The sequence below is a fragment of the Lygodium microphyllum genome, chromosome 17 (assembly GCF_053477565.2).
Source record: "Lygodium microphyllum isolate KBCC chromosome 17, Lygodium_microphyllum_v1.1.10, whole genome shotgun sequence".
NCBI classification, from domain to species: Eukaryota; Viridiplantae; Streptophyta; class Polypodiopsida; order Schizaeales; family Lygodiaceae; genus Lygodium; species Lygodium microphyllum.
In genome coordinates, this window is record NC_141151.1 from 36,065,015 (window position 1) to 36,082,582 (window position 17,568).

The following is a 17,568-nucleotide window of genomic DNA, read 5'->3' on the forward strand; positions in this document are numbered from 1 at the left end:
ATGATATTCGTTGAACTCCATTTGTGGACCTATTCTGTGCATGCCACGTTGTTAAGCTCGCCATGTTGAGTGTATGAAACATGTGGTTTATACAGGGGATAAGCGGAAAGTGTTTGAGAACTTTTTGAGGGATGGTTTCCCCTTGCAAGTCCTATCGATACCTTTGAGCACCACACTTTGGACATGTCTCCATAGTCTCGTATTCTCCTTGAAACAGTATGTAATCGTTGATACATTCATGGATGCTGTTGTAGTCTATGCCAAGCTTTCGTAAAACATGTCGGGTATCATTACAAGACTCAGGCATGGTATTTGCAAGTGATAATATATGATATTTCAATAACTTGAAAAAAATCATAAAACGCCTTGAAAAAGCACAAATGTTTTTAATAATAGTGCCGAAAATAAATCAACGAAGCATACGTACAAGGTACCTAAATAACTTGGTCACACTCGCATCACTCCACCCGTATTTTTCTTGCATACTTAGGAGTGCAAGCAGTGTCTTCAGGCGAGATACTCGGCACCCATCATATAATGGTATTGATGCTTTCTCTCTAAGCAAATCAAAATTCTCGACATCCATGGAAATCAATGCATCGATCATTGCCTCCATCTTAGGCTCCAAGATTGTAGGTAGGTCTGAAAGGCTGCCTATCTCCTCTAGTATTGATGGTATAGATTGGGTAGTTCCTTTCAAGTGGTGGATTGGCTCATGCACTCCATCCATCACACACCCATGAACTCTTCTAATTGGCCACAAAGGGTGCACTCCTCCTTTGGACAAGACGTCACCTCCTTGGATAGAAAATTTTCCAACCACACCCAATCTTCTTGTATATGGTATTCAATTATCTTGCGAGTACAATGCATGATTGATATTAACTTTTCTTACCATTTGCTGAAAATTCGCAATCGCTTGATCAGTGATCTCAGATTGAAACTTGCCGAAGTGTCGTACGTGTTCTATAGACAATCGACGTTTTCATCTAATTGCCAACTTGCATTGAGAGCAAGGACATGGGACACGCTGATTAAGATACGCCTTGCAATCTTGAAAAACAAGACCTTCATTGTTTTCCATTTTGTCTACGTTACGACAAACAATTTGTTTTTGTTATCTTTTTTTTTCTCTCTTAAATTATTCTCCTCTCCTTCCATCTCTCTCTCTTTTTCTCTTTCTTTATTATGTTGTATGTATTTCCTCTCTCTCTCTCTCATTCCTTTTTCTTTTTTCTCTTCCTCCCCCTCTCTCATTTTCTTTAACGATCACGGCTACGACTACGATGAAGACCACGACCACGACTATGACTACGACTATGACCATGACCACGATTCTGACTATGACTACCACCACGACCACGACCACGATGACCATGACCACGATGATGACTACGACTATGACTACGACTATGACCACGACTACGACTACGACTACGACCACGACTATGACTACGATTACGACTACGACCATGACTACAACGACCAGGACCATGACTACGATTACGACTACAACCACGACCATGACTATGACTATGACTATGACTATGACTACTTATATAGAGATTAAGAGAGACACAAGAGTTAGGGAGAGAGTAAAGTTAAAGAAGAAGAGGAGAAAAGTGAGAGAGGTAGAAATAGAAAGAGAGATAGATAGAGAAAAGAGATAGGGGGAGAGAAAAGGATTTAGGGAGAGTATAGGAAGAGAGAAAGAGGGAAGATTGAGGGAGAGAGAATGGTTAAGAGAAGAGATAGGAGAAAGAGAGAGAGATCCGACTAGAGCATTTGACACCCAGAGCCAACACACCGTGGATAACACAAGCACAAATTGACTATGACTACGACGACCATGACCACGACTACGATCACGACTACGACTACGACTACAACCATGACCACGACCATGACTACGACCACGACCACGACCACGACCACAACCACAACTACGACCATGACTATGACTACGACAACCACAATCACAACCACAACTACGACTACAACTACAACTACGACCATGACCATGACCATGACTACAAATTCCCCTTTACCATTTACACCTCACCAACCTTCTCTTCACACTATTGCACACTACAATCTCTATGAGGGCATGAGATTGGGATCTCCAGAGATACCAAAGCATGACTTGTAGCTTGATGGTGGCATATATACTACTACTACTCATGGAAGAAACCTTAAAATAGTTATTATGCTCAAATATATGCTTGTTAGAGCAGAAATTTGTTTTTAAGACTATTCTAAGGATGAAAGTGGGTTAATGATAAAAGAGTATCCTTCCTTGCAAGTGATTTTATATTATATTTTCTAATTAAAATTGATAGTTGAAGATGAGTTTCCTAAGAGATCTTGTGGTGATGCTATTTTAGTTTTTGCGAAGCATTAGAATGATGTTGTTTTAGTTTTTTGTATTTGTCTTTTTAAGAAGAGATTGATTTTTAGAATATCCAAATTTTTTTTTGGATTTATGTTATGAAAAATTAATGTTTCTCTAACTGATAGGCTAATTGCCTTCGTTGTATACTTCTACAAAAGTTATTGTGCCCTCATAGGTGGATATTTGGTTACACACTAAACCTCCCCCAAGGTTAGTGGCTAGATCCCTTCACCAAGGGGATATTTGAGCGTGGTGGAGGCTAGGACAAGCCCCATGTATGAGAGGTCTCTTTGTAGGAAGAACATTATGCTAGGAGGCGCAAGTGTGCTAGGGTTCTCTAGATATATATCTGTTAGGTTTTTTGAGGATCGGCCTAACCTCTATGAGCCTAGGATGAGCTTATTGTAAGGTCTTATTTCCTTTTCTCTCTTTCTCTCCCTCTCTCATTTCCTCTCCCCCCTTCACCCTCACCCTCTCTTTCTCTGTTTCCCTATTAGGTTCAATGATTTTTCTCTCTTTTTCTCTCTCCTATTCCTCTCTCATTTCCTCTCCCTCCCTCACCCTCACCCTCTCTTTCTCTCTTTTCCTATTAGGTCTAATGATTTTTCTCTCTCCTCTCATTCTCTCATTTTTTCTCTCTCCTCTCTCCTCTCCCTCTCTCATTTCCTTTTTCTCTCTTCCTCTCCCTCTCTCATTTCTTCTCCCTCCCTCACCCTCTCTCTCTCTTTCTCTCTTCCCCTATTATGTTTAATGTTTTTTCTCTCTTTTTCTCTCTCCTCTCTCTCTCATTTCTTTTTCTCTCTCCCCTCCCTCTCTCATTTCCTCTCCCTCTCTCATTTTCCTATTATGTTTAATGTCTCCCTCTCCCTCTCCCTTCCTCTTCCTTTCCCATTTCCTCCCTCTCTCATTTCCTCTCCCTCCCTCTCCCATTTCCTCTCCCTCCCTCTTCATCTCCCTCTGCCTTTATTTCTCTCTCATTTCCTCTCTCTCTCTCTCAATACACACAAATTATACCAAAAACAAGTAAAAGAGAGAAAAAACTCTCTCTCCCTCTCTCATTTTCTCTCGCTCCCTCTCGCTCTTCATCTCTTTCTCTCTCATTTCCTCTCTCTCTCTCTCAATATACACAAATTATACAAAAAACAAGTAAGAGAGAGAGAGAAAACACAAAATCAAGGTAAGAATGGACAATGCACTCACCGTAAAGACTCAAAGAAGGGTTTGGCGGCTCCTCTTTGCGATGGTAGCTCCTCTTCGCCCTCTGTACACCTCCTCCTCTTCTTCGTGAACGGCGGCGGTGGCGGCGGTGGTGGTGAGAAGCTTTCTTTCTCTCTTTCTCTCCCTCTCAATAAGATGGTCACTCTCCCTCTTGCTCTCTGTTTCGTGAATGCATAAAAAATGACGTGCTCGGGTTTCAGCCCGTGTTTTTTTGCTCTAGGTACTGTCGCTATTTTCATCGCTATTAGCGTCACATTTGCAGCAAAAATAGCGATGCAAATAGCAACGTCGCTATTTATCATCGCTAACGCCCGTCTCTATAGGCTCATATGCTTGTAGTGTTGAGCCCTTTTTATAAGGTCCTTTTAACTAACTTGACATAATGGTACATCCATGGTTAGAAATTGTGTATTAAGGGCATGAAAATGCTCTAGAAAATCATATAATGTATACAAGGATTTAATGTTTTTCCCTTAAATGATGATTCTTATCCTCAAATATACTTTAGAGATTGCATTGGAGAGAGGAGCTTAAAAGAGTGACTCAAGTGAGTGAAGCACTATTCATGTGCCTTTATCTTTGGAAGTATTTTGACATGACTAATCCTCACAATAAGCACTATTCTAAAAGTTTATTCATATTTATTCATGGTTTCATTCAAGTTCTGTTGAAATAAAATGAGTGGTATTCTCTAGATGCAAGACATCTTAGATATAAACTTATTCCCAATTATTCTTACATGGTACATAGGATGAACATATATATTTGAGAAAGACCCAATTAATGGGACATGATTACTTTTCTATGAATAGTCTATAATGTTAAAATATTGAGGATGCATGCTAGGGTGGATCAATGATGAGCATGTAGACAATCATAATGAGACATAAGTAATGACATGGAAGAACAATTGATATTATTCAAGCATAATTCAAGTACAACTAAATGAGAATTATGGAGAGATTGAGTGTGGGGATGAGTTCCTTTTATAGGCTTAGAGTAGGTGGTATTGATAGGTTGAAAGAGATGAAAAGGGACCATGGTATTCACCAACTGTGGTTTTCATAAACCATGCATACATGACCTAGTCTAAGGCTTTATTTGCAATGTGATCTTTTGCTTGCTATTCATTACAAAGGGGCTATAAAGTGGTTTTAATAAACCATGCATACATGACCTAGTCTAAGGCTTTATTTGCAATGTGATCCTTTGCCTTGATATTCATTACAAAGGGGCTATAAAGTGGGTGTGATTGCACATATCTCAACACCCCTCATCAATCACAACCAAGAAAAACAATGAGTATATAGAGGGTATCATGAGTAGAACATTGCTAAGTATAGACATGAAAAAAAACAACCATATAAAGCTAGAGATTATCACAAGGACTCACTAAGTGTGTAGAGGTTGTAGTGCAAAGGTTATATGAGGAGTACAAGAGCTTATGGTAAGAACATTAGGAAAGTACACATTTAAAACCTAAAAAAGTCTATCAAAAAATGAGCTACAAAAGAGGGACCGGTGAGTCCTATCCTTTTCTCTTAGGTGTCTTTTTCTTCTTCTTCTTCTTCTCCATCATTGTCTTCATCTTCATTTACTGTTGCAAGACATACTCTTTGAGATCTTTTCCTAGCATGACAAAACTTCTCAATATGCCCATTTCTTTTACAAAAATCACAAGCTATGCCTTTCTTCCCTTTGTCCTTCACATAAAGGAGTGGTTGGTCTCCTCTTGGGGTGCTTGCTTCTCCTTTGCTCTTGATCTTCTTTTCCTCTTCAAGGAGAGAAGCTTTGATATCCACAATCTTTAGCTTTGGCATGTTGATTAATGTGGTAGACACATTATCATACTTAGTGGAAGACTTTTGAGAAGTACTCCAATGCAAATGTCTTTGTCCATCTTCAAGTTGATTCCTGCAAATTGTCTCAACAAGCTTTCCATATAATTCAAATGAGTTGCAAGTGAGGTACTACTTTTCATATCAAGCCTAAAGAATTCAATTACCAAGCCATATTTGGAGGATTTTGAGTGAGCTCCAAACAAGGTTTCTAACCAATCCCATGTTGCTTGAGAGGTTTCACAATCATCAACATGATGAATATAGTTGCCATCAAGTTTGAGCTTCATAATAGCTAGAGCCTTATCATGATTTTTATCCCACATTACTAAGAGTACAACCTCCCTTGGTTTCTTCTCTTGACCACTTGTGATGGACCACAAGCCTTTCTTCATCAAAATTAGTTTGATCCTAGTTTGCCATGTGTGAAACTCGACACCGTTGAATCGGCATCAAGGCGAATCTTTGCCCATTTTTTTGGCAAGAGAAGTAGCAATTAAATAAGAGTAGACTAGCAAGGGAGTTGAAGTTGAGTGTGTCAAAAGACACAAGAAGCACTAGTGCCAAAAAGCACTACGTGAGTATTAAGTGATACTAGTAAGTTGAGCCTTTGATGTTTGATCTTAAGGTTGAATCCCTTCCTTGCTGATTTGCTGTGAGAGCTCTACTAGAAAGTTAGTGCTGGGGTAGATTAGACAGACCATGACTTGATTTGAGCCAAATTTGAGCAAAAGGAGTGAGAGAAAGAAGTGAATCATAAGCTTGAAGTTTAATAGCTATGGTTTCCCTCTTTAGGGTTTTGATAAGCAACTAATATTTTGCCCATAGTAGTTCAAGGAGTGAGCCATTTGATAGAATACTTGATGATGAAGAAGCTCAAGTGTCATGCTTCAAAAGCTTTATGATCTTCATCAGCATCATTGTCCTTGCAAGCCAAATGGATAGTACCACTAGAAATGGTACAAAAAATGGTAGTGTGTTGATATAGATGCAATGCTGGAATAATAAGTGCACAATGTCACATTGTGACGTGCTAGGCTAGAGTGCCTGAAGTAGAGAAAGATAATCTCAAAAGGAATCATGAGAAATGGCCTGTTTTGAGAGAATTTATCCCTCCAATGAAGGTGGGTGGCTATGGAGGTAGGTGAGAGATTCATGGGAAAGTGGATGGAGCCAAAAATTTAAGCTGTAACGACCTAATTTACCTAACTAGTGCCCTAATGACTCATTAGAAAAATTGAAACCTGCTCCAATACCATGTTAAAATATTGAGGATGCATGCTAGGGTGGATCACTAATGAGCAAGTAGACAATCATTATGAGACATAAGTAACGACAAAGAAGAACAACTGATATTATTCAAGCATAATGCAAGCACAATTGAATGAGAAAGATGGATAGATTGAGTGTGGGGATGAGTGCCTTTTATAGGCTTACAGTAGGTGGTATTGGTAGGTGGAAAAAGGTGGAAAGGGACCATGGTATTCACCAATTTTGGTTTTAATAAACCATGAATGCATGACCTAGTCTAAGGCTTTATTTACAATGTGATCCTTTGCCTTGCTATTCATTACAAAGGGGCTATAAAGTGGGTGTGATTGCACATTTCTCAACATATAATACCTCAAATACAACTTATAAAAATGCACATTATATTCAATATTTTGGTAACTTTAGGGCTCCACTTGAGGACGAGATCTCGGTAGACATGAAATATAATACTATACTAGGGTATTTTCACACTTCCTTTTGAAAACTTTATGTTACATGTAATGTAGTTAAGCATAGTACATAGAGTAGTCACTGAATCTAAGAGCTAATATGACAGAAGTCCTTAGACCCATTACTAAGTTGAGACTCATGATTTTTGATAGTAGATAAATGTCTTAAGGCTAAAAAAATTCACCATCACTAATGCAATTGTGTTAGATATGTTCAATATCCCGCCCTTAAGTTGATACCAATGTTCAATGGTACTCAAGGTACCCATTATGATGAAAATTCATGTGTGATCCTAAATTTGGTTTCAAACTAAATTTATGTAACCAACTTGTAAAAAAGGTGACATATCTCGGTCTAGCATATGAGTTAGATGGAGCCATTACATTGTTAGGAACTTGAGGCACCTTGCATTGAGTTGAAGGGTGTGGAAGTTATTAAGGATCCTTTTTGGGATCCTAGGGGTATCTATGATATCCCTAGTTTGGTCTAAAGAACTAGTGGACCCTTGATGGAAATTCAATTATTGCAATCCCAATTGATGTGGTAAATAGAATACATTTGGAGAACTATAATAATAGATATGTTAGCATGTCAAGAGAAACATTGAGAAGTGGACCAACATTGAGACCCTATTGTCAATCTTCTCTAGCTCCATATAGAGATTAGTAGATATACCATCATGCACAACATCTCTCTTTCTTTCTATGCATACTATTAATTTTGGCCTTAGATAATTTGAACTCATCCATATTCACCTTAAAATTAAAAATGTAAGAGAGGTTTTAGATTGATTTCATATTTGTATTGTTCATCATCAAAGGATAAAGCTTTTGGAACATAAATCAAGAATCAGATACTACTTTAGATATCTAACCATAAATATCTTGTACATGTCACATAACATGCAAAAGTTAGAACAACAATAGATAGAGTTATTCAAATTGCATAGTGCTAAGCTTGTTAGAGATATTGGTGTCTATGAGATGCAAATAAAGTTACAATCCCAATCAAATTTGAAAATTCATTGCTAATTGTATTCCTCAAATTACTTATAGTACTAGAGAGGTAAAAATTTTATGTGTTACTAATATCTCAAAAGTAGTTATTGCATTCCAAAATTAGTTGACTAAGCACCACAAGAGCCTTTTTTTGTGAATTGTGAAATTGATATCCATATGATTGCCACCAAAAGAGAGTTTTTGTTAATACTTGTTAAGCTATTATAAAAAGAGGCTCTATGGACATCCTCCTAAAAAGCCTTAGGGAGATAAAGCTCCCTTTCTAAGGCTAGATATTTTACCAAGAAGAAAATGGTGCTATTAGATGGAAGATGAAATAGTGTTTTAAGATCATTGATAAGTCTCTTGTTGTAATACTAGAAAGGAAAAAAATTTAGATACCAACCAAGACTTAACCTCGATTATAACTCCACCTCATTAGAAGACACCACACACCCACACCAAGAGAATAATGAAACAAATATCAATGATCATATATGAAAAACATAGATACATAGCCTCTTCTATCTCAAAATACTATATAATATCACAATCTTTATAGACATGATTAGTGTGTAAAGGGGTGTGACAATAGTATGACAAAAGTGACCACATAGGTCTGATCTTTGCCTTTCCATACTTCACGAATAACTATATTGTGATACAAATGCTTCTATTGCCAAGATATTAGGTCTCTAATATCTACACTCATCATGGTTCTTCTAATAGACAAAAACCCTCCCAACTTCTTCAACAGATATTAATTAGTCCATGAATAATCATGTTAGTCACAAGACAAAACCTTGAAACTCTCTTCTTTTAAAGCACACTTAACCTAGCTAGTAAATGTTCTAAATGTATCTAGCCAAAAGACATAAAACCATTCTCTTATCACTTGCTATAGCCTCATCATGTGGTACTATGTTTTGGACTTTAGGAAAAATCATCACCTTGCTTCCACTCTTCTTCTACACAATACAAGGTGTTATGGAATATATGACAACCATCACTAAATGTATACATTGGCATGAAAACATTGTAAAGCCTTTACTTCATCAATCACTTCTCTAAAAAAATATGTGAGAAGCCCAATTGTGGCAACCTCTATATCTATCATCTAAATGGCCCTATACAACGGGGCAATTACAATGACCAAAGCCCACATCACTCCACAAAGACACTCTTATGCAAAGCTATTGAATGTATTTTCTCTCATCCATGTTGGTTTCTCATTCATCCAAGCTTTGAGTTATTTCAACACCATATACTTTTGGATCTTGTTTTTCACATTATAATCTTACTCAAGAAGTAACCATGTGATAGAAAAATGAGTCTTTGATGGGTATTTTAGATCTAGATCATTATACATGTGAAAGACTAGAAGAACCTTAAACTTCATTGTAATTATGTATGCATCAAACATGAGTTTCTTGGTTTACTCCAATTTAAGTATGTCATCCATAAGAAGGCCATAGTAATGCATGGCACAAGGCATCCACACAATGAAGGAAAATTTGGCCTAAGGTAGTCATTTGATCTTCCAAGTATTGGAAGATGGAGAAACTTACTAGCACCAAGCCACATATACATAGCATGTACCTTAATTAAAAAGGTAGAGATATAGGTAAATGCTATGGTTAGAACTATAGTAAGAGTAGGTCGACAATGGATATAAAAAGTAGATAGAAGCTTGAAATTATGTAAAGAACAAAGTCATGGTTAAAGTTTCAATAATCAAGATTGTAGACTAACCTTTATTATTCATTGTCAGATGCGCTTGTAGGTTAATATTTTCGAGATGCTTTTACTTCTTCTTTTTTTAAAAACAAATATATCCACAAACCAAAAAAAGTAAGCATTGAGAGGAAAAAAGACAAGATTGTCAGTGATGAACTTGTTCTTTTGATCACTCCATCCATTGAAGAAGATGATGAATACATTGGTACTTTTCCCCATCATCATGGATGGGCTCAAGGAACATGTTGATTCTCTTCTTTCTTCTCATCTAACTTTTTGACATACATGCCAATGTAACTCTATGACACCTCCTACGTTTCCACCACTATTATGTCCTTTACTATCATCCTCCATCTATCCAAAGTAAACATAGAAGAGAGATTGCACAAAATGATGATGCATGTCATCTCTATTTCCACAATACTTTGCATCTCCCTAATGAATGATACTAGGCTTGAAACACCTCTAGTAGCATGTAGAAGAGTGAATTGTCTCTCGAGCCTCTTAGACCCAATGGTGATGGAAGCAATGGTAGTGGCCCACGCAGAAGAGGAATCAAACATATCTATGAATCCATCCATATTAGCAAAGTAGTAGGAGTTCTTGTGGGTGTATCCATGTCAAGCAAGATGATGTCCTCTTGATCTTGGAAAATGCATATGGAGACCTTGGTGGATGCCTTTGAAATGGGATAGTACTCTTTCTCTTTCTTATCAATCCACTATTTTATAGAGTCTTAGTAGACATGGACCACACTCTTCATCAAACTTTCACAAGGGAAGAAAAGGCATTGTCACACTACTAGCATGCATCTTTCCATAATGCTTGCAAGTCCATGAATCTTACATTAATTGATAGTGATTCCATTTGTGGCTCAAGTATTGTGATAAAGGAAAATAATAGATACAGGCATAGGTGGAGATAGGGCTAGAAGGAAAAGAAGAGAAGATATAGATTGAGATTAGAGAACACATAGGAAAAGGGATATAAGGTAGAGAGATAAAAGGAAAGGGGAGACTTTATTCTACAAGGATGCGGAGGAGGAAGAAGAAAAGGAAGAAGAAAGAGGAAGAAAAATAGCTTGAATCTTGTTTGACAGAGCTTGAGGTATTGAGAAGAAGATGCTGGAGATTGCTTGAAGTGAGAACTTGAGGAGTAAAGGATGGATCCCAAGAGCTTGAACATGGAAAGAAAAGTATTAAGGATGCCTTTGAAAGAGAGAAAACCCCATCCTTACACTCCAAAAACCCAAAAATTGTATAAAACAACCCTTCCAATGTTCAAAAGTGATACAGTTTCCAACATCTTCCTTTTTTTTGTCAAACTACAAGCACAAGGGTCAGACATTTGACAAGTTTAGATTGTATGGATCTTGAATGGATCATATGATTTGAATGGGATGGTTCCATTTGTAGCTCAAGTTTTAGTAAATGTAAACCCTTACTATCATATCCATCCAAGATGTGATTTAAGAACCCCTTACTTTCAAACTTTTCATAAACAAAAGGTACGATTTTTCTATTCAATCTATGTCTACCCCTACTAAATGATACCCTTTTGTGTATGAAAACTTTCATTAAAATGGTTTTTAAAAATTAGCTATATTGAGTTCATGTCATATACTTACACATTTGTGAGTGATATCCCTCTCCCCCCCCGCCCCACACCCCCCACATGCAAGATTTGATGCATACTACTGCTATGGTTATATGCACTCCTCTACTCAAAATACTTTGCTTAGAGGTGTCGATATCCCTATATTCACAATGCACATAGATATGAAATGAAAGGAGATTTCCTAATCCTAGAGGCTTTTCACACACAACACATTAACACTTGGACTAGCAATGTTTGAATAAGTGGAGTTTTCCTTAACTTTTCCATGACAACTATTTTATTTTGTTACCATATCTTTTGTAGCAATCATTTGTAGGAAAGACATCAAGGTAAGAGATAAGGATGATTGTTAACACATTGTTGACCAAGGTCACAAAAAGTAATACAAGCAACATGCCCAACATGTTGTTGCTAATACCTTATCAAATAGTGAGTCCCCTGATGAGCCACCTAATACTTAAAATAAAGGCCCTTAGTATATCTACTCAATCATGGTCCCTTGATAATGATGAACTAAATACATTAAAAAATAATGTGTTTTGGAATTAGATACTAACCATGTCAATGCATGTGTCAAGGCCTTTCTAAACACATCCATTTATTGCGTGGTTTCCTTGCATGAACTTTTATCCAAAAAGATTTGTACTTTCTTTTATGATTCTATTACGTGCTACATTTCTAGGGGGGATTCTAGCCACTACCCATCTAACCTCTAAGTTAATCTTGAAAGCTATACTCATGGAATTGACCTTCGGTCATGTGCCTAGTTCCTTTGAACCATGTTGGCTTCTAATCAGCCTCCTCTGAGCCCTGTACATATACCTTTGAACCAGGTCTTACTTTCAAGTCCTTGAGCTTATTGATAGTCCATGTCATGATCATTCTCAAGTTGCACCGCTGTAACTTATGTATCTACTTTCTAGAATCATTGTATCGCATTAGACAATATGGCCACTTCAAGGTATTACCTTCCCTTTTCCTTTTTCAGATGTTTCATGTCATGGTTTTAAATGGGGAGTTTTTTTAGCTTTATTTATCCTCATGTGTAAGTACGCGTTATTGTGTGTTTAGGTGTGAATATATTTTACACTATATAGCATTAAATAAGGATCAAATAATTAGGTGGATACCTTAGCCTATTTATTCAAGTCCTATCACTTATACTTTCATCCCACTTATCTCAACAGTCATTAGCAATCTATTGCTTTTCGTTTATATACATGCAAGAGGGCTCTCTCTCTCTCTCTCTCTCTCCATCACTACAACAAAAACGAGGCATAGACACGCATGTTAGACGCACAAAGTCGGGCGCGTCTATCAGACCGTCAACGCCATCAGACGCACTATTATTTAACCACCTAAAATTAGCAATTCACATAATTAAAAAACCAAAGTTAATAATTATTTAACCACCTAAAATTGATTCTTGAGCATGCACATGTGCACATGATAAAAACCATAGAATTAAGAATACACATTGAATCATTGAATTAAAAACTAGAGTTAATAATTACTTTTTCATTGCTCTCTAATGAATGGCAGTTCCTCCAGTTGACAAGCCTGATATAAGTAATTAGCGGCAAGCGACAGAAACCTTACAATTAGTAGCAAGCATTGCAATATGTATCTCGTAATTTCTCTACGTACTTGAAAATGATAAAAGATACTCCCTTTTTATTATGGAAAATTCAATTTAGCTTTAAAATTGACTATTGATTCTTGAGTATGCACGTGTGCGCATGATAAAAAGCATAGAATTAGGAATACACATTGAATCAATAAGCAAATTAAGTATGTTACAGGGAATGATCCATCTCATCTTCAATGAGATCAGCCCTTGCTAAACTATCTACTTCTAGGTCTATGTTACCAAGAGGTAACAAAACAAATAAGTCTATCCCACTATCAGATGTGTTGCTATATTGCTCAATAACTTCATCAATATCATCGACAATCACATTTTTGTCTTCTTCAGCGTTTCCTTGAACATCCTCGCGAGGTTCATCTTGTACTATATCACGCATATCATCCATTATGATGTCATCATGCACATCATCATTAATTTCTGGATTTTCATATGCTATCTCCATGTCGGTAATATTACCATATATTGGTTTTGAACGATTAGATATAGGGATGACATACCACCATCGGTTATTGTTTACCATTGGATGATACACAACCTGTAATTGAAAAAAAAAGTAAAAAACTTAAGTACTTATTATATTGTGTATATGTATCACATGTATACATATAAAAAAATTAGTCTTTGCATATATACATGCTCGCATTGTTGAGGTAGTACTAATGTGTCATTCTTGTTTTGGTAAAATTTTGTAGAGTCAATGATTACAAAACCACTTGGATGATGTCTGATTGTGCAATACTCACCATTTGTTACCACTTCTTGAAACCACTTCACATCCAGTACATATATAAAGAATTGTCTAAAGTTAAGCTTCAGAATATCTTGGATCAAGCCACAATAACCTTCCATGGTACCATTGGCATCCTCGAAGTGAGCAAGGATACCACAATCTTGGGTATTTCTCTTTTCATCTATATATGTTTATCCTCACACCAAAGTGCATTGAATAATGTGCACTAGTAGTAAAAGATAAAAGATCAAACATGTCAATTATTTATATAAAATAAAACTTATAGAAACAAATTAATTGATAGTATGTCTCACCTTTGATAAGCAACCTCGTGCGTATTCCCACTCTTCTTGAGATATGTTAATTTCCTCCTCTTTTTCCATTCTCTCCATTTCCTCATGTAACCAATCTATATCAATATGATGTGGGAGCGCATTTAGATGATCTGGAAATGAGACATTACGTCCATATCTAGTGCGAAATTCTTGTCTTTCTCTTTTTCTTCTTGCCCTTGCTTCATTATATAGTGTCACCCATTTGCTCATTACATCACTATTAAGCACACAAAAACTATTTAACTTACGAAGTTCTTCTTTTGTTAGCACTTTACTCATTCCTTTTCCTTGAGGTACTATAGAGGTCATCCTCAATTCTTCATCATCTTTCCATAGTCGTGGTTGAGAGAGATCCACTTCAACAAAATATTCAAAGATATAAACAAGGGATGATTGCACTAACCAACCCTCAGCCAAGCTTCCCTCAAGCCATGCTTTTTGCCTCACAAAATCTTTCAAGGTTTTCATGAAGCGCTCAAGAAAAAACATCCACCTTACATGAACTGCCCCACAAAGTGCGATCTCATCAATCAAATGTACGAGTAAATGTAATTGAGTAGTCAAAATGGATTGAGGAAAAATTTCCTCCACCAAACAAACCACCTCAACAGATAATACTCGAGCATCTTGCAATGTGTTTGGATCAATTTCCTTCGAGCTCACGTATCTATCAAGATGTATTTGAGAATTTTTTATTTTTGTGTAGAAATTCAAAGATATATAATGAAAAAATACAATGTATACACACCTCACAAGCTCTCCCATCTTGTAAATGATATCACGTACATCTTTGGAGGCACAATGGGATATGCTAGTAGGAAGTATGAACTGAATGTAAACAATATTCATAGATCAAATGATTAGTTGAGGAAAAGTCATCATACCCCAAAGTTTACACATAGTTACTCTACTAATTACTATATTCATGGTTAGAGATACCCTTACTTGAATCATTTTGTGCCAATCGTGGGACTTCAAACCAGATAGCTGCTCCACACGTCTTTTCTTTTTCTTTATGAAGGCTCCCTTGAGACATCTCATACATCCTGTGGGTGTTCGAAAGCTATATATTTGTTCCTTTACTATTTCTCCCTCATTCTTTGACAACATCCAAGGTGCATGGGGTAGCTCAATCTTTCCTCTAGGTCTAATGCGTGGCCAGGCTCGTCTCCTATGACCAATGTTACATAAATCCTCCCTTACATTAACTGAATCACGAAAATAGGTGATTGATCTTGAGTTCAGTCCAGTACAGAAGATGAAAACATATAGAGAACCTAATAAAAAAATAATATATTATGTAAACAATTCATCATGCTAAATACTTTAAAGTCAATCGAGAGAAATGCACTTCTTACCAACTCGTGCCGAGTGGAGGGTGGTTGTTGGCATTAATCCATCTCTCCTTCCAATCTCTAATGGTTAGAGATTGTGGAGTCATTCCATTAGTAGGGAGAACATATTTGGGATGGTCAATAGGAAGAAATCGATTATGATTGTAGTAGATAACCTTCTTTAAACATACCGGCCTAGAGAAAACTAGAGAGGGACCGCAAATAGGACATGCATGATATCCTGACATGGTTAAACCTGAAAAAACAAGTGAATTAATAAAATGCAATTGATTCAAGTCTTGAATTTCAAATATAGAGTTATATACATGTACCTGAACACTCTCCGTATCTTGGAAAGTCGTGCATGGTCCACAACAACATGGCCTTCAATGTGAAATCTCTAGAGGATGCAGATGCACTTGTATCTTGCACCTCAATACCTTCCCATAACATTTCTAACTCTTCAATCAAAGGTTCTAAGTGAATGTCCATGTTTTTTACCTTGTGCTTTCCAAGAATCAGAAGGGACATCACATGTCCCTTTTTAATTGCCATGGATGGAGGAATATTATAGTTCACCAATACCATTGGCCATACACTGTATGATGTGCTTTTGATGCCAAATGGACTGATTCCATCCATACCTAAACCAAATCTCAAATTTCTTGGCTCTTCTTTGAAAACGGGCAACAAATTATCTATATGTTGCCATGCGGGTGTGTCTGCAGGGATCCTCCATTTTCCATCACTTGAACGATGACTAGCATGCCATGACATGAGTTTTCCAATAGACTTACACTTGAACATAAGTTTTATACGTGGAACAATCGAAAAATGTCGCAAAACCTTACGAGGCACATCCATTGACTTCATCTCCACTTCGTATCTTGATTCCCCACAAACAGGACACTCTCGTGCAAACTCATGAATCCCACGAAATAAGACACAATCATTGACACATGCATGGATCTTGACATAATCGAGGCCTCCCAGAGATGTCAAGTAATGTCTTGCTTGCTCTCTCTTAGTTGGCAATTTGTTTCCTTTTGGAAGCATTTGTGATAATAACCTACATATATTTTTAAAAGTGAGTTAAAAAACCACCAACATATATTTCTGTTTGATTTCAAAATAGAATTAACAATTAATATTATGATTCATAAGCCAAACTGAATTGATACCTACTTCAATAATGCATCCAAACTGACATTACTCCATCCATAAATTGTTTGCAAGTTAAGTATCTCGAGGGACGCACGAAGAATGGAGTACGTACAACCTTCATACAACGGAGTAGATGATGCTACATATAGTGGATCATTTGGCTTCGTAGAGTGACCTTCTCCCTAAACCGGTTGCGAAAATAGATGGTGTACCATGTTGTCCAAAGTCTCATCCTCTACGACTTGATGGGGCATTTCATGAGGGCTATTATCATGGTCGTCAGTCTCTACTCTTCTTGAAGACTCTGCCTCCTCGTGTCGACATTTTGCAGCCTCTCGAAGCCCAGGAGGGAGCATATGAGGATGTGGCACCGCATCCTGCTCAACCACAAAAGGGAGTTTCATGTGCGTTGATATATAATTCCCGTAACATAGACATGCAATCTTAGTGGTAAAAAAAACAATGAATACTGGTAATTTTTCTCAGTCCCATTCTCCATACAAGCTGAGGTGTGACATTGCAATTCGACATGCTTGAAAAATACACCCTCAACAAGGATCACACATGCATTTAATTTTTCATCGTAGCCATGCAAGCAAGCAAGCATCAAGGGAGGGTAACTTACCAAGGAGAGGAAGAAGGAGAAGGAAGAAGCGCCACCACCCGCCACACCAAACACCCAAGGTGAGTCTCTCTCTCTCTCTCTCTCTCTCTCTCTCTCTCTCTCTCTCTCTCTCTGTCTGTCTCTCTCTCTCTCTCTCTCTGTTTGTTTCTCTTTCTCTCTCTACTCTGTCTGTTTATTTAGGATTTGTGATTCCATTATATATTGCATTTT

The 17,568-nt window shown here is 37.1% G+C and overlaps 1 protein-coding gene across 1 annotated transcript in view; it reads right to left on the reverse strand.

The window, feature by feature from the left end:
- Positions 1 to 16,900: 16,900 nt before the first annotated feature.
- The window catches only part of LOC148021779 (MADS-box transcription factor 23-like), a 289,758-nt gene continuing 289,090 nt past the window's right edge, over positions 16,901 to 17,568 (reverse strand). The window contains exon 3 of the mRNA XM_087697297.1: positions 16,901 to 17,110. Within this exon, the coding sequence (XP_087553423.1) occupies positions 16,916 to 17,110 (195 nt within the window). The 3' untranslated portion in view covers positions 16,901 to 16,915. The remainder of the gene's footprint in view (positions 17,111 to 17,568) is intronic.